Source organism: Pinus tabuliformis, chromosome X, assembly GCF_031772625.1.
Source record: "Pinus tabuliformis cultivar Carrire ecotype Pingquan chromosome X, CPIR1, whole genome shotgun sequence".
Lineage (NCBI taxonomy): Eukaryota > Viridiplantae > Streptophyta > Pinopsida > Pinales > Pinaceae > Pinus > Pinus tabuliformis.
The window spans coordinates 856,338,184-856,363,851 of NC_142308.1; the positions used below are offsets into that span (position 1 = coordinate 856,338,184).

The following is a 25,668-nucleotide window of genomic DNA, read 5'->3' on the forward strand; positions in this document are numbered from 1 at the left end:
ATATACCTTGTGTTTATAATATTATTCCCTTGTGTTATATTATCAATTTGTTGGGGTTTTAATCCCTTAGTTTTTAGTATTAATCCATTGGGTTTATAATATCAATCCCTTTAGGGTTTATATACCTTGCATTTGTAATATTAATCCCATGGGTTTATTATTCCCTTGGATTTATAACGCCTTTGGGTTCAATCATGGTCAACAAACATGGTCAATCATGTTAGATTGTGACAAAGACTATCTCTTGCTCCAACGTCACATTATCACAAATCAGTATTGATCTATTTTAATCACAAATCTAAGAAGTGTTTAGAGTGAATTAATTTATTCTTGTGTAATTTTTTTTTAAATGCAAAATTGGAAAAAAATGTTTGCATCTCAAAGATAAATTTGACAAAACAATATAGCCCGAATATAAAATAATAACATTACTTGAAATGCTTAAAATTGTTTTAAGCATGAAAAAATATTTCTTTTCATTGTACATAATGGTTGACATTGAAATATTTGACTTAATATGTCATTGAAACTTATGAAGTAAATTGTTTATATTAATAAGTTCCATGATAAGTTCCGCCATGATTAATAAATTATGGAGTTTAGAAATTATGGTTGATGTTTTGAAATGTATTTTTATTTTTAAAATTTGAAATGCATTACATTATAAATTGACTATAAGTGAAATAGATGAAGTAAAAAATATAAATTTGGTTTTTTTTTCCTTTAATTTAATTATAAATTTTTGAAATATATCATATATTTCAATGATATATCTCAATTTCATAACCTTTGTTACAATACTGACCTTCCTAGCCTTTTACAATGCCAAAATTATAGTGATCTCGGGAGGTTTCTCTCCAAGCTTTTTGAGCATAGGAATAAAATCTTAAATCAAAATAAATAATTTGTCTTTTTAGGTCCGATAGATCATTATTTGGTCTCAGTGGACGTTAACCATCATCATCATCATCATCATTAAAAAATTGTAAATTTATAGATTTAAAAGTCCATCAATAATGTTTCACATAATATATTTTTTAAAAAGATAATATATTGAAATGAGATTATAGTAAATGAATTTACAAATGTTTATATCGTTTCATTTATTTTATATGAATTTATTTTTGAAAAAATCATTATCTATTATTCATTTGTTTTTCAAATCTTGCACTATATTTTGAATTTTTCTTTTCATTAAAAAGGCCTTTAAAATAATAATTTATATGGTTTATTGATCTAAGGCTTCATATTCCTAGGGTATAATATTATTCATAGGGTTTATAGTATTAATCTTTAGGTTTAATATAAATCTATTGGGTTTATAATCATGGTCAACCATGGTCTAATGTCACATTACAATAAAGTTTTTCTCAATACGAAAATAAACCATGGTCAACCATGTTCTAACGTCGCATTATGGCAAAGTTTGTCTCAATCATGGTCAAAGATTGTCAATTATGGTCAACCATGGTCACATTGTAACAAAGAATGTCTCTTGGTCCAATGTCACATTGTCACAACCATGGTCCAACATCGCATTGTGACACAAATTGTCTCAATATGGAGATCAACCATGGTCAACGATAGTGAGCCATTTTCCAACATCGCATTGCAACAAACATTATCTCAATATGAAAATTAATCATGCTCAACCATAATTTTTCTAATGTCACATTGTGACAAATATTTATCTTAGGGTTTATATTCCTTGGGTTTATAATATAAATCTTAGGGTTTAGATACCTTTTGTTTATAATATTAATCCCTTGGGTTTAATATTATTCCCTTAGGTTTATATTATCAATATGTTGGGTTTTTAATCCCTTGAGTTTTTAGTATTAATCCCTTGGGTTTATAATATCAATCACTTTAGGGTTTATATACCTTGATTTATAATATTAATTAATTGGGTTTAATATTATTCTCTTAGGTTTATAATACCTTTGGGTTCAATCATGGTCAACCATGGTCAACCATGGTCACATTGTGACTAAGCCTATCTCTTGGTCCAACGTCACAACCATGGTCTAATGTCGCAATGTGACAAAGATTGTCTCAATATGTAGATCAACCATGGTCAACGATGGTCAGCCATTGCCCAACATCATATTGTGACAAATGTTGTCTCAATATGAAAATGAATCATGGTCAACCATATTCCAACGTTGCATTGTGACAAATATTTATCTTAGGGTTTATATTCTTTGCGTTTATAATATTTATCCCTTGGGTTTAATATTATTCCTCTGAGTTTAATCCCTTGGGTTTAATATTATTCCCTTGGGTTTAATATTATTCCTTTGTGTTTATATTATCAATCTCTTGGGTTTTTAATCCCTTAAATTTTTAGTATTAATCCCTTGGGTTTATAATATCAGTCCCTTTAGAGTTTATATATCTTGCATCTATAATATTAATCCCTTGGGTTTCTAATACCTTTGGGTTTAACAATTAATCCCTTGGGTTTGTTATTCCCTTTGGTTTATAATATCAAACCCTTAGGTTTATTGTTCCCTTCGGTTTATAATATCAATCCCTTGGGTTTATTTGGTTCATATTCCTAAGGTATAATATTATTCACAGGGTTTATAATATTAATCCTAGGGTTTAATATTAATCCCTTGGGTTTACAGTCATGGTCATCAATGGTCAATGATGGTCCAATGTCATAATGTGCGAAAAATTGTCTCAATATGAAAATCAACCATGATAAACCATGGTCCAACACGAGATTGTGATAAAAATCGTCTCAGTATGAAAATCAATGATGGTAAATCATGGTCAACCATGTTTATTTTAGGGATTATTTGTCTCAATATGAAAATCAATCATGGTCAACCATATTCCAATGCCACATTGTGACAAATATTTATGTTAGGGTTTAAAATATTTATCTTAGGGTTTATATTCCTTGGGTTTATAGTATTTATCCCTTGGGTTTATAATCCCTTTGGTTTATAATATTTATCTTAAGGTTTATATACCTTGTGTTTATAATATTAATCCCTTAGGTTTAATATTATTTCCTTGTGTTATATTATCAATCTGTTGGGTTTTTAGTATTAATCCCTTGGGTTTGTAATATCGATCCCTATAGGGTTTATATACCTTGCATTTATAATATTAATCCTCTGGGTTTAATATTATTCCCTTGGGTTTATAATGCTTTTGGGTTAAATCATGGTTAACAACCATGGTCAACCATGGTCACATTGTGAAAAAGACTATCTCTTGGTCCAATGTCACATTGTCATAATGATGGTCATCAATGGTCAACCACGGTCCAACGTCGCATTATGAAAAAGATTGTATCAATATGGAGATCAACCATGGTCAACAATGGTCAGCCATTCTCTACTGTTGCATTGTCACAACCGTTGTCTCAATATGAAAATCAATCATGGTCAACCATATTCCAACGTCACATTTTGACAAATATTTATCTTAGGGTTTATATTCCTTAGGTTTATAATATTTATCCTTTGGGTTTAATATTATTCTCTTGGGTTTATAATCCCCTGGGTTTATTATTTCCTTGGATTTATAATATTTATCTAAGTGTTTATATACCTTGGGTTTATAATATTAATCCCTTCTGTTTAGTATTAATCCCTTGAGTTGATATTATCAATCCGTTGGGTTTTTAGTATTAATCCCTTGGGTTTATAATATCAATCCCTTTAGGGTTGATATACCTTGCATTTATAATATTAATACCTTGGATTTAATATTATTCTCTTGAGTTTAATATTATTTCATTGGGTTTATAATACCTTTGGGTGTTAAAATTAATCCCTTGGGTTTATTATTCCCTTCGGTTTATAATATCAATCCCTTGGGTTTATTTGGTTCATATTCCTAGGGTATAATATTATTCATAGGGTTTATAATATTAATCCTAGGGTTTAATATAAATCGCTTGGGTTTACAATCATGGTCATCCATGTTCTAATGTCACGATGTGCCAAAGATTGTCTCAATATGAAAATCAACCATGATAAACCATGGTCAACCATGGTCCAACATTAGATTGTGACAAACATCGTCTCAGTATGAAAATCAATGATGGTAAATCATGGTCAAGCATGTTTATTTTAGGGTTTATAATATTTATCTTAGGGTTTTTATACCTTGGGTTTATAATATTTATCCCTTGGGTTTAATATTATTCCCTTGCAACAAGCCACTATAGATATTGGAGACAGAGAGAGGTAGGGTCTGACATTTACAACTATATCAAGAGTGAAATCAATAGATGGTTTGCAAATTTCACCATCTTTTTCTTTTCAACGTTATGCAAAAATGCAAGACAATGCGAGAAGGGATTGGTTGGAAAGCATGAATGGTCATGATCATTATCTTGTTGATTTGAATTGGTGCAGCTTTTTTCATCGATCTCGATGTGTTTTGGAAGAGACTAGCGTTTAATAATTGTGTTATGGTGGAGTGTTTAAAGTTGGATTTCATATCAACCACATTGAAATTGTTGTTTTACTTTTATTAAATGTTTATTTTATAATTACTTCGTTATTATTTATTAAATGATTATTAATATAATTATTGTTATTATCTTTCTTTCTTTATTATTATTATTATTTAATATAATAGTAATAATATAATATTAATTATTATTAATATACTTCTTATATTTATATTAATATTATTGATAATATCATTAATTCTTAATATTATTGATAACTGATATGTGTGCTTGATATGGGGCTATCGACGTTTATTGACCACATTTATTAATGTGGTTGTGCTAGTGATAAAGTAAAATGAATTTCCATGATTAAGATATATATATATATATATATATATATATATATATATATATATATATATATATATATATATATATATTTGCTGAAATCTAGCTATACAATTTCAAGTAAGAATGTGAATTTTTGTTATTGAAAATACAAATTCGAATAAACAAATGGATTCAGCCCCCTTAAAAATCTTTGAGCCACTCAAATTCTATAGATTAAATAACTTAAACTCAAAATTTTAAAACTCTTGGTTAAAATTAACAAGAAAAAATATCATGAAAAAAAGTCATTTCATGTATAAGTTAAATTACACTTATATAAATGCACAAACTCTTAGCTCATATATTAAGTTTTTTTTAAACCATAATAATAATTATTAATTATAATTTAACTTATTTTTTAATTCTTATAGATATGAAATATATCATTAAGTGAGTGTTTTAATATTTATGAATCATTATTAACCATTTTATTTATATAAATATGTGAATATGATACATCATCTCATTTTAAAAGCCTTATGTTTTAAGTAATATTATAGGCTAATAAACACTCTACTATACAACTTGCATGCTAAATTGGGTAGCCAAACAATATAGAATATTACACAACAAAGTATTTAATACTTTATAACATAGTGCTTATTGCTCTCATATAATAAACTCAAATTTCCAGAGATTTTATAATATTTTAATAATCTTAACACATTAGATATCATTTTTTGGGATTCAACTGCGTTAAGTAAGTGATTCATCTATGACCATTTAAGTCATTAATCTTAACACACGGTTTTATAGATATAGATATAACTTATACTTTATTTTTTTAAATAATTATAATTTAATTTTTTAGTACGATTTTTTAAAAATTTATTCATATGAAATATCTCATTATTAGAAAAAGAAAAAATTATATTAATAATGATAAACCATTTAATTTATATGATTGTGTTACTATAGTATAATAATCATTAACAATAATTACCTGATTACATTTAATATTACATATATTGAATAATACATTATCCACACTGAAATTTTTCAACAAAGCATTTAATGTGCTGTACATTATATTGTCATCATCTAATCTCAACATGATAAAGTTTTTAGACTTTCACCTTTTTAAGTAATATAAAATACTAATAAGTACTATACTATATAGCATTAAATATTCTTGTTTTAAATAATATAAAATGCTAATAAATACTATAGTATATAGCATTAAATATTCAGTATATCAAATTATATAATGTACCATACAAAACATATTTATATATTAAATAAGTGTGAAAACATTTAATACTTTATAACCAAGTGTTTATTATTTTACCAAAGATTTATATATTAACACTAACAAGTGTTTATTATTTTACCAAGCATTTATATATTAACACTAACCAAGCGTTTATTATTTTACCAAGCATTTATATATTAACAATAACCAAGTGTGAAAACATTTAATACTTTATAACCAAGTGCTTATTACTTACATCGTTTATTATGTTGTGACATAGTTGCTTAAGAAATTTTATTGTGATGTGACATATTCGTTCGCTTTCGCTGGTTCATGTTCAGTCATGAGTTTGGCGTCATTAGATAATACGTTAAAAGCTCGCGAAAGGCCTGGTTGAACACAGCCAAACTGAGAGCCCAGATAAACTGTAAGAAACGAAAAAGACGCGCCCAATGTAAGGCCAAAAACATAAATAATTGAGAGCGATTTGCGAGAATAATAATAATTGAGAAAGAGATTTGGTTGCACAAGTTTGCGGAAGAATTGCACAATTCGGACCCGATCCGTAAAATAAATCATCGATAAACTCCGCTGCAAGCAACACTGGCGAAAGGACACAGTAACATCCAAAGAGACTCACATGTTCCGGGCGCCATTTAAGAACCCAACCCCAAGCCTGGTTTTTAGGATACCTTTGAAATCACATGAATGGCCCACAGAGTGGCATGGGACGGTATATGGAGTTGGAGTAAAGCAGCGCATGCTTTTCACACAGAAATCTTTCTTGAAAATGCCTGTGCCGCGAATTTGCACATCCACAACTCTTGCGGACTCATCACCTAATCTTGGGATCTGTCTTTTCTGGTAACATTTGTTTTCTAGTAACTTTTCTTTGATCTTGGTTGGGGTTAGAGAGGGAACAGGGGTCCCAGGGTCGCTTTCATAGCCAACTTCTTTGTCGCTGTCTTTGTCTGATAACAGTCAGCTTCTGGCTTCGTGGAGCATTTATAAAGGGCCACTGCTACTACTTCGTCGACACAGTTCCGAATCCGTTATTGTCATTGCCTTTGCTCCTTGTTATGTTTAATCATATGAAGTAGCGCTCTGCTACTTAGTGTGACAATGGGAGGCATGAATGGAGTAGTGGGTGATGGGATGAATGGCAGCAGTGAAAATTTGCTGCGAGAATACCCATCACCGGGATTAAAACCATCTGGGCGATTCAGAAATGGGAGCTCCGCTGCGGCCAAGGGGATGAGAATGGCGGCAAGTCTGACGTGTCTGCAATTCATTTTCGCAATGTACGCGACGTTCTTGCTTTACTTCATGAGTCCCACTGTGGATCTGCGCGCGGATCCGCAGAATTCGTGGTCTGCTCAGATCGCAAAACAATGGAGCGGTCTCTTGAGCCGCCACCGCGGATCCATGCTGCTCGAACTCAGCAATCCCCAGGGTGCCGCGAATTTTGACACCGTTCTTCGGCAGACTCCGCAGGAGGTCTGCGAATTCGAGCAGATAACTTTCGAGCAGAAGAAATCCAATGACGTCCGCATGATTCGCCTCAAGACGGAGCTGTACAGTGAAATTGTGCGATTCCAGCAGCGCACCCGCGGCTCCGAGACGCTGCGCGAGCTGCTCCGCCTGCCGTCCTCTGCAGCTTTAGCGGCTCGCCCCAATGTGACCGTGATCCTCAACCATTTCAAGCGCAAGACTCTCTGCGCGCAGCTGGACGCCCTGCTGCATCAGACTCTGCCATTCCACAGCGTGTGGGTTGTGGCTTTGGGGAGCCCCAACGAGTCCTCCCTGCGCGCCATTGTCGATTCGTACAACAATTCTCGAATCTTCTTCGTCGGCTCCACTTACGATTTCAAATACTACGGGCGCTTCCAGCTTGCGCTGCAGGCCGAGGGCGCGGATTTCGTTTACATTGTGGACGACGACATGATTCCCGGCAGGAAGGTGTTGGAGATCTTCGCGCACGCCGCTGGAACGGAAAAATATCGGAACGCTGTGCTCGGGAGCATCGGCCGGATTCTTCCCTTCCGGCAGAAGGACTTCAGCTTTCCTAGTTACCGGAAATTCGGTTCCAAAGAAGCCGGATTGTACCTGCCTGATCCCGCTTATAACATCATTGTGGATCGTGTCGTTGAAGTTGATTTTCTCTCCAGTGGCTGGTTTCTGTCAGCTGATCTTGTCAAGACTCTGTTTATTGAAAATCCCTTCACTTTTGCCACTGGCGAGGATCTTCATCTCAGGTAATGTGCTCTCCCTTCCCACATTTCTCTTGGTCTTCGAGTTGCGCAAGCTCCAGATATGCTGCATTGTGCTACATTTGTGAACGGCCCGCCATTGAAATGGCCTGGAGTATTCCATTCTAATTTCTCACTGAATTTCACGTCGCTGGTTTCAGATAACTTCCATTAGTACATTTCCTCGATTTATCGGGAAAACAAAATAGCCAGCAATGTTTTTCCGTTCACTTGACTGATTTTTCATTAAGAGTGAGAATAATTAATAGGTCTTAAAATGTTAGCACCTTGGCAGCTCAATGAACGATCTTCGTGACAATGTTAGCACCTTGGCAGTTCAATGAATGATCTTCGTGATAATGAGGTGTTATGTAAGATGAGATTCTATATTTAAATTTCCAATTTACCTATGTTTCCCTGGGTAGGCATTTAGAGGTTACCCCCAATTTACCTATGTCTCCCTAGGTAGGCACTTAGAGGTTATTGTGGTAGGCTTTGAGATATGATGTCATGGAGTATGGGACTAGCCACTTATAGTGCTAGCAGTGACCTGTGCCTGCGGAATTTGCTTAAGTATGCACTAGATGTTATAGTGGTAGCTGTTGAGATATATCATGTCATACGAGTATGAGACTGACAACTTATAGTGGTAGCCATTGACCCCATGTTACAGGTGTACGAGAACGGCAATTTATAGTGATAGCCATTGACCCCATGTCACAGGAGTTCGAGACCAGCAACTTATAGTGATAGCCATTGACCCTATGTCACCGGAGTATGAGACCAGCAATTTATAATGATAGTCGTTAATCCCATGTCACTCAAGTACGTGAGTATGAGACTGGCCCAGTTGCCAATTCCTCTATATATAAAAGATAAATGTCTGCCTATCCATAAAATGGAGATAAATGGGATAAATGTTTGTCTATGCATGAAATGGAAATAATAGTAGGAAATCACAGTAATTATGCTAAAAGAAATCTCAAATGTTTGTCTGTGCATGAAATGGAGATAATTGCAGGAAATTCCAGTAATCATAAAGTGTTTGTCTGTGCATGAAATGGAGATAATTGTAGGAACTCACAGTAATCAGAATAAGCATATTTTCAAATCATTATCTAGAATTATCATTCTGTCCATCCTGGAGACTTCCCTGGAACAATAGCTCATCTCTGGTTACACAGCCACTTCAAACAATGGGAGTCACTGATGACCATCAGATGAGTAGAAGTTAATTACTTACAAGCAAGGTACAGATCTCTTTCGAAATGGTTGCATCCATCCTATCCTATTTTAGTCCATTAGTCTTCTTCAGCAATTTCCCTTGTTTCTTTATTTGGCTGAGGCCTCTTTCTAGGTGATATCCCAGCACAGCCAGTGCTTGCTTGAGTAGGTCTGAAGATCCAATCCTGCAATAACCACTATCTTGTTCCTACTACATTAGAACTACTACTCATTGACATATTAAAAATCACAATAACACGTGCAAGATTCTCTGTTGGGACAGTATCTCTACAGGGCAGAATTCCCGAGTCTTCAGTATGTTCCAACCTCCCAGTTGCTTGTTGGCCCTATGACAGCAGGATTAAAGTACTCTGCCACTTTTTTTAAAAATGGTTATGTTCCTTTTCAAGTGACAATTGGCTATTCAGTTCAAATGCACATTGTTTCCTCAATGACAGTCTATTGACAATTTATTGTAATTGGACAGCTATCAATTACAGAAATACAGAGGTGCAGGTTCGTTTGTTTTGCCAGTAGATCCCAAAGACAAAGATACATGGGCAGACAGTGAGCACAGGTTGGCATATGTATCTGAGACAACTGTAATCTTCAAGGATGTAGTCGAAGTACGAGATAAACAATGGTGGCAATACATGTCCAGGGGTTATGTGACTCAGTGGGCTAGAATGAATCCACAGCAATCCGATGTGCTATTTTATGCTCACACTCTCGGGGAGATTGTTGAACTGGCCCCTTTGATTCTCCGTTTTCGTAACACACCTAGTCGAAAGGCATATGTGGTGGTAAGTGGGATATCTCAATGCCCCTGCGAAGAGGCTTCAGTCATGCTTGGATGGTCTCAGACTGCATGTCATGAGCGTCGCTTCAAGATTTTTGATCTGGGGGTGGGTTCTGGTGTGGTACCTGGGGGTTCTGATGTGACCATTATACAAGAGATTTACTCCTCCATGAAGGGCCTGATTGCAATGCATAACCCTTCTGCCATTATCACGGTGGCAGATCTAGATCCTGCTGCTCGGGATGGGCTGATGTTAGCAATAGGAAGGGCGTCCAGCACTGTTTTGATTCAGTTGCCTCGTGTCTCTCTTCCTTATGTTTCTTGGATGGCTGATGTCAAGCCAGCAGCTCTGAAACGTAAGTCAATTGGTTATTCCTTTATTAATTTTCAACACTTTGATATGTTCAATTGTTTATAGGAATGCCCCCTTGTTTTGATTGTGAAAGTATTTTAGAGCTTGGAAATGGATGAAAAAGTAGCTTTTCATATATTGACCTCTGTTTTTTTATCAAATATGTTTTCCATTTAAGCACTGGAATATATTTGTGGGACAGTCTGACTATAGTCAGAATCTAACTAGCAGAATTGAGAACTGTTTACCAGAAAAAATATAACTTTCAAACTTAGATCAGCTTATCACACATTATACCATGAATGTTTCCAACCTTGTTGAAAAGGATAGTTTCTGATGATGGCCAGAAATCATTCTTAATGTGAATTGAAGTTTACAAAGATTATCAAATTGATATAAAATTGTCAAGTATACATGATGAAGATCTTTGAAGCTATGAAATATTTTCATATTGATATAGTTGAAACATTTTGCTAAAGTCTAGATAATCGAATATGATTTTGTTATTTTTGGTTAAAACCGGTACTAATTTGTTTCTCTATTTTCGAGGTTGTGCAGAATGGAACAGGATGAGAATATCAGTGAATATAGTCACCCAGAATAGACCTACATCACTGAAGAGGCTTTTGGATTCATTAACTGAAGCCTATTATGTTGGGGACGATGTTGTTTTGACATTCAATATGGACAGTGCTGTGGATGCAGAGACCCTGAAGGCAGTGGACAGTTTCATTTGGCCCCATGGTGAGAAAATTTTGAGACGTAGGATTATTCAAGGGGGTCTCATAAGGGCAGTTAGTGAAAGTTGGTATCCATCTTCTGATGATGATTTTGGTCTACTCCTTGAAGATGATATTGAGGTTTCTCCGTTCTACTATATGTGGCTCAAATATGCCCTGTTGGCTTACCACTATGATCCACAAGTTTCTTTCCCTGAGCTCAATGCCATTGCCCTATACACTCCAAGGGTAATTGAAGTTATTAAGGAAAGACCCAAGTGGAATGCAACCCAAGTCTTCAAGGCAGTGCATCCAAACACACCATATTTGCATCAGCTTCCATGCAGCTGGGGCTCTCTATTTTTCCCACGAAAGTGGAGGGAGTTTTACAAGTACATGAACATGAGATTTACAGAGGATGCAAAGAAGAATCCCGTGCAGATACCTCGTTCCCGAACCAATGGATGGCAAGCATCTTGGAAGAAATTCTTAATTGATGTCATGTATTTACGAGGGTATGTAACACTGTATCCCAATTTTCCTGACCAGAGAAGCTTCTCAACAAATCACATGGAACCAGGAGCTCACATTGCTGCAGCAGACAATGTCGTGACTCACAAGAAGGAAGATTTTGAAGTGCCCCTCCTGCGAGAGGACTTCCATAAGCTACTTCCTCAGCAGAAGATGCCTCCTTTATCAAAATTGCCAGTAATCAACCTCTTCAATCAAATCACCTCTTTGAAGGGGTTGAAGTCAGCAGGATCCAAACTGCAGCAGGATGTTTTAAAATGTAAGTTGACAGAAGTTGTGAAGGCAGATGATGTCACAGGAGAACCACATAAATGTGTCACCTACTGAGATATTTTCTGCACTACCCTCTGTTCCTGCCCTTTCAGAGTTGGGGAGGAATGTCGATCTTATCCCTTAACTTAATGGCACTTATATACTAGCTATTTTTTCGGATTGGCATGGGGTGAAACTCTGCTCATACGGAATAAGTGTAGAGAAGTATCAACCAATGCCAACAAAATGAATAAATCCTAAATTTACCTTTTATGCCTAGTAATTTCGGCTGCAGCCACTAAGAGCATAACACGAGAAGAAAATTGGAGCTCACTTCCATATTGAAGACTACCAGGTTTAAGATGAAGAAACTGTAACCTAGTTCACAAGGAGATCCTCATGTCATTGCCTTCGAGCATTCCAGGGGTTCAACTCTGATATCCTTTTTCCAAAATTCTCTGATCTGAATTGGGGTTCTATTCTTCAATATGAGAGGCTAGAGCATCCCATGGCAGGTTGGATTATAGAGTTCTATGGCGGTTGCTTGTGAGGAGGCTCACTTGTGTTTGTTTCTGTCTAACAAAGTGGACAGGATGCTCTGATCAAGTCTCGGATTCTCCAATGTAGGTCAAGTCTACAAGGATTTTGATCAGGATGGATTGCTTATGTAATTTTATTTTATTGAAATTTATTTCTGATTTGCTTCAGTTCTCAAGAATAAGAATAAGAATAATCTCTTGTCGTAGGCTTGGCATTTGGATTGCAAGATGCAACCGTCGTTGGCAAGCTTGTAACTTCAGAAAGGTTGTAACTTCAGAAAGTAAGCCGATTAATCCAATCAATTTACCGAGTTGCAGCAGTTCTATTAAGAATTTCTTTTATCTACAGTGCACTTAAGCCAAGCTCTTTATATGAATATGGTTGAATGATAAAAGATAAGGTTATAAGGAATACATGCCTTACTATTAAAATTTGCGGAGCGTTGAAAATCCCCAACGATGCTAAAAATAAATCTTCATTTTATCACAACATAGAACGTATTTGCTTTGGAGACTTCAATGCCTTCCTACCTAATTTTGTCCCTAATTCATTCGCCAAACACTCACCTAATACAACCATGACTTTAGAGCCAGCCTAGCTCTATTGACTTTTTGGTGTAGCGGGTCGATTCAGTGTAGGGGCTTCTAGTCATCGTAAGATGCATCATTATCTGTGTAGAATTTCTTAATATTTTAATAGGGCCGCAACAGAACTTTCCATTTCGAACCTTGAGGAACATTTGACTAGGGACAGCCAACTGTGTAATCTCCCAAGTTAAATGGAGACAATGTGGACCCCGGAATCAGGGAATTGATCATTTTTTAATCAGTGAAGGTTTACATCCTCTGGATTCCGTCGTCATGGATGTTGCTGCTGCATCTGGATAAGTAAGGTCCTGGTACGTACATGTTGCCATCTGTTCTGACACAAGTACCCAAATATTCATTTGTGAAGGTCTGGTGGGGTAGGCCGGGATGCTTGCTTATACACGGGAGACAAACCAATCCAATCAAAGCAGCTACGACCATAATAACTTTTCCTGGCTTCTCGTGAGGTTCAGTTGCACTGGAGTCATCTCAGAAGAGGGTACACATGCATCTCGTCTCACCGTGCCCTGGCTCCACCATTTTACAGCTTGCTCCCATTCCTTGCAAATGGCGTAACTCGCTCAACCCATGTTCATCTTGTCTCAACGTGATTACATTATTGATTATTTTTCTGACCCGAGATTCAATAGCACATCGATACAAGGAGCGATGGAACCACTCTTCGAGGTGGATGTGATTATGATTGGTGAACACCTTTACTCTGACTGTGAAGCTAAAAGACATGATTGCACTCACACGGAGGTCATATATATTCGATTAAATCTTTCCATGCAAGTACGCAATGCGCATTAGGCACCCAATGCATTTTCCAGGTAGATTGAATCGTGTGTGCAGGCCACAATAAATTGCATTGCTCATATGATTGTGTTTTTGTGGGTTTGGGCTATCTGGGTAGCTCGGCCAATAATATCTATTAGTGCAGATTTAGGTTGTAACCTTAATACAAGTAAAAAAAAATAATGTCAGTATTGACTATTTATGTTCATCAATTTACTCATTATTCATGATGTATAAGATTAATTAGTTTGTGTGGGGTTTAATCTCCACTCAAATCACAAATTCAAATTTTATGATTCTAGATTGAATTCAAATCTAATGATCCTAGATTGAGGATAAGAATCATTTTTAAAAGAATTAAACTCTACTAGAAAACACAAACATCCAAACTTGAAGAAATTTATCTCATCATTCTTCTATTCAATATTGGGACTGACTACGACCTTTCAACATTGAGATTCAATCTAATTGTTTAAAAGAAAACACTATTTGTTATTGGAATAAGTTCTCATGTACCAACAAACTTGTTATAACTAAGTTGCAAGGTTACTTTATATTTTTGGCTATTTTATTTTTTATTTATATGATTAATTATATAAATGTAAATTTATTCTAATTATATATATATATAGATATATAGATATAATATATTTTTTAGCATTATATATTAGGTTAATATTACAATTTTTATATTAAATTGCAAATTGCATTTGTTAATTTAATTACATTTTACAAATAATCTTATCATGATTTTTGTTTTATTTGGTAATTGTATTTTACTAGTGGGCAAACATTCTTCTATTTAACATTGAGACTCATTATGACCTTTCAACATTGAGATTGGCTCTGGCCTAAACTCAATCCGGTTGTGAAAAAAAAACTAGAAAAAACAAACATCATTTTCCCATTTTGTTCTTGGAATTTTGTTCTTGGAATAGGTTCACATGTACCAATAAACTTGTTATAACTAAGTTGTAAGGTTATTTTATGTTTTTGGCCACTTTATTTTTTTTATTTATATGGTTACTTGTATAAATATAAACTTATCCTAATTTTATATTTAATTTTGAGAGATCAAATATTTTTTAGATGCATAAATTTGAATTTTTTTAGTAAATTTATATTTAATATAATATATAAGAATATTTTTTATTATTATAAAAGTAATATGATATTTTTGTATATAAGTATTATATATTACACTAACATTACAATTTCTGTACTAAATTGTAAAATGTATTTGTTAATTTAATTACACTTTACAAATGGTTTTATCATGTTTTTGGTTTTACATAGATATTGCAATTTTAGTTTTGATTTATAAACTTGAATTTGCATGGATCAAAGATTAATGATGACGATTTTCGTATTAAGATGAGGATCTTTTCAACATAAAATGATTTTCATATTCAATAGTTTGTGGCCATTGTTGAAAAAAATTTATCACGATTTATGGAGTTCTTTTATAAAGAATTTGGTAATGACTCGTTTATGTATGAAAAGTTTTTAAAATTCATGTCTTTTATAAGTCAAACCATGCATAGGTTATTAATAACCTCCCTAGTATAAGGACAAAGTGGGTCACTTTCTGAATAAATGGTTACTTTTCTTACCCACACAAATGTCTTAATTTGGGTAAGAATGTCCAATCTCCCCCTTGAACACTCAATTCAACAAATTTGTGTTTCCCATTCATAATGCTCTCAGTAAGGTTATCGTCGGAATGTCCAATCTCCCCCTTAAACACTTAACTCATGAATCTTTATTTCCATTTCTTAATGCTATATGTAAGATTATTTCCTTAAGTCTAGATAGAAACAATATTACATCCACAACCTTTGTTTCCATTTGCATTTATTTTGATTTGAGCAAAGCCTAGTGCATATCTACTTTCAAGATAGAGAATTTAAGATAAATGTATGAGAAAAAATTCACATTTCAGTAAATAAAAAGCTAAAGTAGAATATAGCCCCCAGTGGAATGAGAACCCTTTATTAATATTTGGAATGAGAAAAATGTCCACTCATGGGGTGACTACTATGTCATAGAATCTTCATTCATGTGATATTAAAAAATACCTATAAACTCACTAGATATTGACAAAAGCCTCGCAAAAAACTTTTGTTGAACCCCCCTTCGAATACATATTTTTTTATACGAATAACCCCTATTTTTAATAGATGTCGATTTTTTTTTACCAAATACCTATAATCCAACCCTCCCCACCCTACCCTACCCCTACCAATATATACAATATATTGACTCTATCTTGGACAATTTTAACATCACCTTCTATGAATGAACATGGTAAGATAATGGTCAGCAGGTGAAGCCCACATGTCCACTTATATATTCAAGGGAGAAACCTTTAATTATGTAATGCTCTAATATGATAATAGTTATGGGCAAAACTTTACATAGTTTCCTACTTCCTATTTAGGTTTCAAGTAGCCCCAAGCTAGCACACTTTTGACTATCCCTTTCTTTTAAAAAGCTTCTACATTGAGATTCATCATCAAATGTGTATTGTTGGAATCTTCATACTTTAGTAAATGTCTAGATGATTTTTTTTCATTTATTTAATTAAATCCACGGGGAAATCTAGATAAATAAACCTGAAGGGATCTACCGGCCAACCAAACTAGCCAAGCCTAACCCCAAGGGTGTCAAGGAGATTTGACCCCATGACCTCCCGATATGCGAGGTACTTAGCAATAGGAACTCGACCAACTGAGCTATCCCTTGGGGAAAATGTCTAGATGAGTTGCATGAAAGTTAAGAATATTAATCAATTGTGTTTCCTTTATGTTTAGTAATGCAACTTTCCATTTGCATTATGTTTCATGATTTTGATATGTTTGAATTGATGGATTATCACTTATGCCCTGATGACAATTTTGATTATTTAGGTTGTGTACATATTGGTTGTATTTTACCATGCAAGCATTTCCTTGCTCATGCATGAGATTATCCTAGCTCATTGGCATATTCTATTCATTATTGGCTTATGTGATTTTTAGGTTTAAAATATCTTATTTTTCTTTGCCTAGGTTTTCATCCCACATTTCATAGGTCAATAATAAAATGATTCAACATCATAGCCTGTCAACAAATGAAATGAGGTGGCATAAGAGGCCAAGTCTTTGATCAACACATGAAATGAGCAAGTGACATAGGTGCGTGAAAATGGAATGATGCTATGATGTAGAGTGTATTGAAGCATATAGTAGTGACATAGTAGTGACATTTGGCTACATTTAATGAATAAATATCATAGTTATGTAGCTTGTAAAGTTGAGTCACAAGATTCATATTAGTGGCACTAGAAATACAATAACAAATGTTGAAGGAGTGGTGTCTAAAGTTAAAAAATGAATGAATATGATAAAAACACACATATTAGTGTAGTTTCTAACCTTGCTTAAGCTTATCATATGCATTCCCAACCTCCAAAAATTTCTTAGTTGAGTTTCAAGGTGATATAATGGTTTACCATGTTTTCTTCATAGGTGCATTTAGTGCCTAAAAGGTTCAATTGAGGTTTAAAAAAGTATCCATGTATGAATAGATTAGTAATTTTAATGACATGAATCAAAGACCATATAGCATGGATGAAGGACATGTAGAGAAATTTTCATTCCGAAGAAGAAATGCTCTAAAAAAGACTAGCCACCAAGGTCGTTTTATGAGTATTCTGGTGGTCCATCAAAATGGTTTTATGATTTCAAAAGAGGTCAAATTACCATTTCCAAGGCCTATAAACTTAAACTAGTTGCTAGAGTTCAATTCCAAGGCCCATGGGTATGAAAATGCGTATTAAATTTTTCTTGTCATTGAAGTAGTTTTCACTTCCCAAATTATGAAAATTGTCAAACCAAAGGAAATAGGTTTTTGAAAACTTTGGAAATATCTTTGTGCACTTAGAAACATGTTGAAAATAGCAACAAGAAATGTTAAAAATAGAATTGCTAAAAATAGCACTGCTATAAATAGCATTTCGGGATACATTCCACTTTTAGTTAATCCCTAAACTAAAATTGAGAATTAAAATTCAAATTTGATCTTAGCAGCTGTTTGTAAAATAATTAATTAATTCATCTTGAGTTAATTAGTTGTAGAAAATCAAGCATGAAGTCTATGTGAAGACATGCAACAGTTTCCCCTTTGATTGAGGAAGTTATCCCTTGATTAAGGAGATCAGGATGAGTTGTACTTTGAGTTGTAATTAGTTAACTCAGTTAACTGAGTTAAGTCCAATTATATTAGTTCCAACAGTTTGTGGAATTGATTGTGAGTTCAGTTAGTTAATGCATGCATGCATGTCACTGCTGCACTTCAGATAACTGAATATTCTCACATAAATAACTCATGCATGTCAGTTCATTCAGAGACCCAGTTGAGATCAGATGATGGGACAATGTACTATCAGTTGCAGGAATATTCCATTGAAGATATCTCTTGCATGCAGAAGGAATTCATTCCTTGAGGATTTCGCAGTTATTTTTGAGTTTTGATGAGTGTGTGATGTGGGAATTCACACAGGTGGCAGCATTGGACCCCAGGAGAAACTGCAAAAGGAAATAGTAGGCTTGGAGGACTGAAGGAAGACATAGGTGTTGTCTATTCTGTCTATGAGCAGCGTTCAGGGATTGTACTGAGAGCTAGATAGCTTGTAAGCTAAAGCTTTGTGTAATCCAGACATATTTCCACTTGTATGATAATACAGAGATCGGGGTTTTTAGCTAAGGCTTTCCCCAGAGTATTCTTCTGTTTTCATGTGTGATTGATTTCTCATTCTCTATTATATGTGTTCTATTTGATCTTGCTCATAATCGATTAAGCTTCTGCAATTTTGTTAGTATATTGCATTATCAGGTGATCTACAGTGGGAAATTTCTACAAAACACACATCTTAATAATTGGGGTTCAAATGAATGATTTTGGATTAATAAACTTGAGATAGTAGTGGATTCAACTAGTGCTTGCTCTAATTTATTTTTTAAGTAACCGTCAAATTTTGAGAATGCAACAAGATGATGGAGCTTAGTGGAAAGAAGTCGCCTTCACTAAGTGGGCCCGCAGGCTATTTTTGGCGCAAAGTCTATTTTTAGACATATGGATCATAGTCTATGAGTTACAATATGTTATTTGTGGATGATTGGTCATGTTGGTAAAAATAGATGGACTTCTATTTTTAGACATTTGGGCAGGTTTCTATTTTTATACTGTCAGGCTAAAAATAGAATAATCGAATATTATTGTCTCATAATAATATTTGGACTATAAACATTATCTTATCCTCTTGGAGCACTTCAGTTTGAGCTACAGATGTGACACATGTAGCTGTCAGAAGGAAATACACTTTTCTTGTGGGTCAGTTGAGCTATTGCATGCAGAACATCAGTTAGAACTCATGTGGTTGAGTTTGGTGGAGTTGATTGTGGAGTTGATGGAGTTGTGTTTAGTTTGACTTGGTTGAACTAGTTGTATTTTAGTCTAACTAAAGAATACACTAGTGGTGAGTTGTGTGAATTAAATTATTAATTAATTCACTAATTATTAACTCATAAAGCAACTGAAGAATACATCAGTTAACTCAGTGCATGTACAGTTCAGTGGAGACAGGTGTTAGAGGTTGAGATTGCTATCAGTTGTGACTATAGATGTGACTATAGTTGTGCATGAGATTTGCACATGCATGGATGGAGATTGCCCATGAGGCTTGCGTAGTATAACCAAAGGAATTCGATTTCACAGAGTGATTGATTCCCTTGCAGGATTGTGCAGTGGAGGCAGGCAAAGCAGTGGAGGAGATTTGAGCTGTGATTGATCAGATCTGAGCTAGTTTTGTGTGTAACAGGTGGAGATAGTACTAAGTAATTGTGAGGAGTATTGTACTATGTATTGTTACATGTTCTCTATCATTATAATATACAGATAGTGTGGGGTTTTCAGCTGTATGCTTTCCCCAGGTTACATATTGTGTTAATGTGTGCATGCAATTGATGTTTCATTGATTTTGATGCTGCTAAATTGATGATCAACGTAGAGGAGATTATGTATTGTGCATGTATTCCGCAATAGTTTATAATCGGGATAATCTATGTGAATAAGTACTTAATTATTCAAAATTTCTACATGGTATTAGAGCTGTTGATCATCAGATCTATTATTCAGAAAGTGTTTACATCTTATTTCTTCAGGCAGAGTCTCTAATCGGGCCAGGTAACCTCTGGATTCATCCTTCCTTTGGAAGGTGAGATATCCGGTAAAAGCCCATACAGTCAATCTCTGTATGAGAAATACTTTGTTCTCACGAATTCTAGATCAAAGGCGGTTGAGTTTGGAGCGTGTGGAATTTGAATTTGCAGCAGTGTTTTCTTGGTATCAACGTGGCAATGTCTTTCAACGGATTGCGATTGGAGTATGCTCTTGAGGGCAGCTTGAACTATATTGCATGGAAGGACAGGATGGAGGCGGTGTTAGATGATAATGGGCTGAAGGAGTTCATAGAGGCTGAGGTCCTAAAGCCTACTGATACTGCGCAAGTTGATGCTTGGCAAAAGAAGACAGCAAAGTGTCGAAGGATTCTGTTGGAGGGCGTGAAGGATCACATTGTGTCCAACGTGCATGGAAAGGCTTCTCCATACTTGATGTGGAAAGAGTTGACAGATCTATTCCAAAGCAAGAGAGATCAGAGGAAGCTAGCACTCAAGGATAAACTCAAAAACATTAAATGCGAGAAGGGAGACAGTATGCCCAAGTATCTCACAAAGTTCACTCAATGCAGGGATGAGCTGGGAAGTGTGGGGGTGACTGTCGATGATGAGGACTTGGTGAGCTTAGCTCTCCTTGGTCTTCCGAAGAGTTGGCATTCCTATCAGGACTCTGTCAATGGTCGGGAGAAATTGCCAGGATGGGAGAGACTTTGGTCAGATCTTGTGCAGGAGGAGATCAGGCGGAATACCAGGGATGGATATTCATTAAAGGGAACTGATGAAGAAAATTGCGCTTTGGTTGCCAAAGCAAATAAGGGGAAGAACAAGAAAGCTTCTCATTCCGGTGCGAAAGGCAAGAAGCAGGACATGTCCAAGGTGAAGTGCTTTCACTGTCACCAGCATGGAAACTATGCCACTAATTGTCCGCAAAAGAAGAAGAACACGCAAGCTGCTGGATCTGCAGCGGGAGAGGCCTTAGCCTCGCAGTTTGAGCTTGATTTTTCGTTGATCGCATGTTTGGTATCAAGTGCGATGGGATCGGTATGGTTCTTGGACAGTGGTGCGTCTTTTCACATGACAGGAGATCGAGATTTGTTTTCTGATCTGGAGGAGAAAGATCCTGGAGTGCACATCGAGATGGACGATGATGGTAGATATAGTGCGACCGATATCGGTACCATTTCCTTTGAGAGGGAGTTTGGTAAATCCTTCGTATTGAAGGAAGTGATGCATGTTCTAGGATTAAAGAAGAATCTTATCTCTGTGGCGATGTTAGAAGACAAGGGATGTTGTTTTTAGCAAGGGAAAGGCTTTCCTGCGTAGCAAGACAACTGGAAAAACCTGGAAGATAGGGGTTCAAGTTAGGAACCTTTATCAGTTGCATGTAGATGGCTGCGCAACAATGGCATGCAAGGCAGAAGGATTGGTGAGCTGGGATGATGGCGAGCTGTGGCACAGGATATTGGGTCACCTTCACCATGGAGCCTTGAAGATACTGTAGCAGATCACTACTGGGCTTCCTAAAGGCACTCTTGCGCAGTCAGATCAATGCAACGGGTTTACTTTGGGAAAGTTTGTGAAAGTCACCTTTCACGAGAAGGATAGTCGCGCCACGACGATCCTCGAGAGAATTCATATAGACGTGTGTGGACCTTTCTCAGTAGCTTCGACAGCAAAACACAAGTATTATGTGATCTTTGTTGATGATTTCTCTCGTAAGTGCTGGATCTTCTTCATGCAGAAGAAGAGAGAGACATACTCTAAGTTCTGTGAGTTCAAAGAACTGGTCGAGAAGGAGTTGGGGAAGAAGGTGAAGGCTCTTAGGAGTGACAATGGTGATGAATACATCTTTGGCGAGTTCAAGGACTTTTGCAGTGCAGAAAGGATTCGAAGAGAGCTCACAGCTCCCCATAACCCACAGTGGAACGGGGTTGCTGAGCGGAAGAACAGAATGATCGTGGGTGCTTCACGGGCGATGTTGCATGATCAGAGCCTACCGCTTCACTTGTGGGCGGAAGCATGCAACACTGCAGTATATGTGCAGAACCGTTGTCCTCACAGGATACTTGGCATGAGTACACCCGAGGAGGCTTATTTTGGTAAGAGGCCTGATATTTCTCATTTGAGGATTTTCGGTACTAATGTTTACATGCATGTGACAAAGGATGCCAGGAAGAAGTTGGAGCCAACCGCAGAGATTGGGATATTTGTGGGGTACACTGATACGCCCCACAACTATCGTGTGTATTTGCCAGATAGTCGCAAGACTGTTGTGCGACGGGATATAAAATTTCAGGAGGAGAAAGCCATGAAGTGTTCGCTTGAGAGGGAGCCACACTTTCATGCAGATGAGGAGCTATTAGTTCCTAAGGATGAGCTTCAGGACGTGGATCAGCCATAGGACGAAGTTCATGGAGTGGAAGAGACCACTCATGCAGTGCCAACCATCATAGGGCGAAAGCGCTTGACAGAAGCTAAGCGACTGGCTCAAGATGTAGAGAAGGTTGTAGGACCACCTATAGCTCAGCATAGACAGAGACAGTCACCCGATTGGTACATTGGATACATGGCTCTTGTGAGCAAATGTGTTGTGATTGAGCCATCCTCTTTCGAGGAAGTTGTGGAGAATCCCGCATGGGTATATGCCATGGTGGAAGAGTATGATTCGATTGTCAGAAACAGTGCATGGGAGATTGTCCCAAGATCGGAAGGGAAATCAGTGGTGGGTTCGAGATGGATCTACAAAGTTAAGCAGGCAGCTGATAGGAGTGTGGAGAAGTACAAGGCAATATTTGTTGCCCGAGGCTTTTCACAGATAGAGGGGATCGATTATGAGGAGACCTTTGCACCTGTCGCAAGGTATTCTTCCATACAGATGATTCTTTCTCTCTCAGCGCAGATGGGTTGGCACATTCATCAGATGGATGTGAAGACTACGTTCCTCAACGAAGTCATTGAGGAGGAGGTGTACATTGAGCAGCCTGAAGGTTTTGAGATCTTCAACAATGAGTCGCATGTGTGCAGGCTCAAGAGAGTGTTTTATGGGTTGAAACAAGCACCACGTGCTTGGTACACACGGATAGATATTTATTTCACCGGACTTGGGTTCTCCAAGAGTGAGGCGGATCCTAACCTATACCAGATTGTGGTGGAGGCTAAGTTGCTTATCATTGTACTTTATGTAGATGATTTGATTCTAACAGGTGATGAGCTGTTGATACTTTCATGCAAGGATGATCTTGCTAAGGAGTTTGAGATGAAGGACTTGAGCCTCCTTCATTATTTCCTGGGATTGGAAATTTGGCAGCGCAGTGATGGACTATTTGTTTCTCAGGGTAAGTATGCTCAGGAGATATTGGAGAAGTTCAACATGCATGGCTGCAAGCTTGTTGATACTCCTCTTCGTGGAGGTTGGAGGAAGGAGGATGCTACTTCGGCGGAAGTAGTGGATGCCACTGTTTATCGACAGTTGGTGGGGTCGCTTATGTATTTGGTCAATACACGACCCGATATATGCTATGATGTTAACCAGCTTTCACAAGCTATGGTTAAGCCAACCAAGCTCTTCTGGAAGGCAAGCAAGCATGTATTGCGTTATTTGAGAGGCACATCGGGATATGGATTGTGGTACAGACAGGAGGATGAGGTGAAGCTATGTGGCTTCACGAATGCAGATTGGGCAGGGAGCCCAACGGACAGAAAGAGCACATCAGGAGGGGTCTTCAGTATCGGGTTGACAACAGTTTCTTGGTACAGTAGGAAGTAGATATCCGTGGCACTTAGTTCAGCAGAGGTCAAGTATATGGCAGCAAGTTTGGCTGCATGCGAGGCTATATGGATGAGGAAGATCCTGGTCGGGTTGTTTGGTTCTCACTTGGAGCCTACAGTGATTTATTGTGATAACCAGAGTTGCATTAAACTCTTGCCTAATCCAGTATTTCATGATAGATCCAAGCACATTGACATCAGGTGCCATCATATCAGAGATTGTGTGCAGCGGAGAGTCATGTTACTTTCATACATTCCAACGGAGGATCAGGATGCTGATATCTTGACGAAGGCGCTCACCAGGAGAAAATTCGAATACCACCGAGGCAGGATAGGGGTCGTTGATAATCCATATCTTGTTGAGAGGGAGTGTTGAGAATGCAACAAGATGATGGAGCTTAGTGGAAAGAAGTCACCTTCACTAAGTGGGCCTGCAGGGTATTTTTGGTGCAAAGTCTATTTTTAGACTATGTCTATTTTTAGACATATGGATCATGGTCTATGAGTTGCAGTATGTTATTTGTGGATGATTGGTCATGTTGGTAAAAATAGATGGAATTCTATTTTTAGACATATGGGCAGGTTTCTATTTTTAGACTGCCAGGCTAAAAATAGAACAGTCAAATATTATTGTCTCATAATAATATTTGGACTATAAACATTATCTTATCCTCTTGGAGCACTTCAGTTTGAGCTACAGATGTGGCACATGTAGCTGTCAGAAGGAAATACGCTTTTCTTGTGGGTCAGTTGAGCTATTGCATGCAAGACATCAGTTAGAACTCATGTGGTTGAGTTTGGTGGAGTTGATGGAGTTGTGTTCAGTTTGACTTGGTTGAATTAGTTGTATTTTAGTCTAACTAAAGAATACACTAGTGATGAGTTGTATGAATTAAATTATTAATTAATTCACTAATTATTAACTCATAAAGCAACTGAAGAATACATCAGTTAACTCAGTGCATGTATAGTTCAGTGGAGACATGTGTTAGAGGTTGAGATTGCTATCAGTTGTGACTATAGATGTGACTATAGTTGTGCATGAGATTTGCACATGCATGGATGGAGATTGCCCATGAGGCTTGCGTAGTATAACCAAAGGAATTTGATTTCACAGAGTGATTGATTCCCTTGCAGGATTGCGCAGTGGAGGCAGGCAAAGCAGTGGAGGAGATTTGAGCTGTGATTGATCAGATTTGAGCTAGTTTTGTGTGTAACAGGTGGAGATAGTACTGAGTACTTGTGAGGAGTATTGTAATATGTATTGTTACATGTTCTCTATCATTATAATATACAGATAGTGTGGGGTTTTCAGCTGTATGCTTTCCCCAGGTTACATACTGTGTTAATGTGTGCATTCGATTGATGTTTCATTGATTTTGATGCTGCTAAATTGATGATCAACGTAGAGGAGATTATGTATTGTGCATGTATTCTGCAATAGTGTATAATTGGGATAATCTCTGTGAATAAGTACTTAATTATTCAAAATCTCTACATCAAAAATATTTAATTTCATTTTGAATCTTTAACTCACACTAAAGGAATCATGATAAGGTCGATGGTTTTGAAACTGAGTTGCGAACCTTCTTTTGAAGTGTGGGAAACTCTGAAGGTATTAAGATT

At 36.4% G+C, this 25,668-nt stretch overlaps 1 protein-coding gene across 1 annotated transcript; it reads left to right on the plus strand.

The window, feature by feature from the left end:
- The first annotated feature begins 6,762 nt into the window (after positions 1-6,762).
- LOC149142414 (uncharacterized) lies at positions 6,763-12,838 on the plus strand. Its single transcript, XM_089448640.1, has 3 exons — positions 6,763-8,260; positions 9,966-10,633; positions 11,188-12,838. Exons 1-3 carry the CDS (start codon positions 7,128-7,130, stop codon positions 12,204-12,206), a joined length of 2,820 nt encoding a protein of 939 aa, XP_089304766.1. The 5' UTR covers positions 6,763-7,127; the 3' UTR covers positions 12,207-12,838.
- The last annotated feature ends 12,830 nt before the right edge of the window (positions 12,839-25,668 follow it).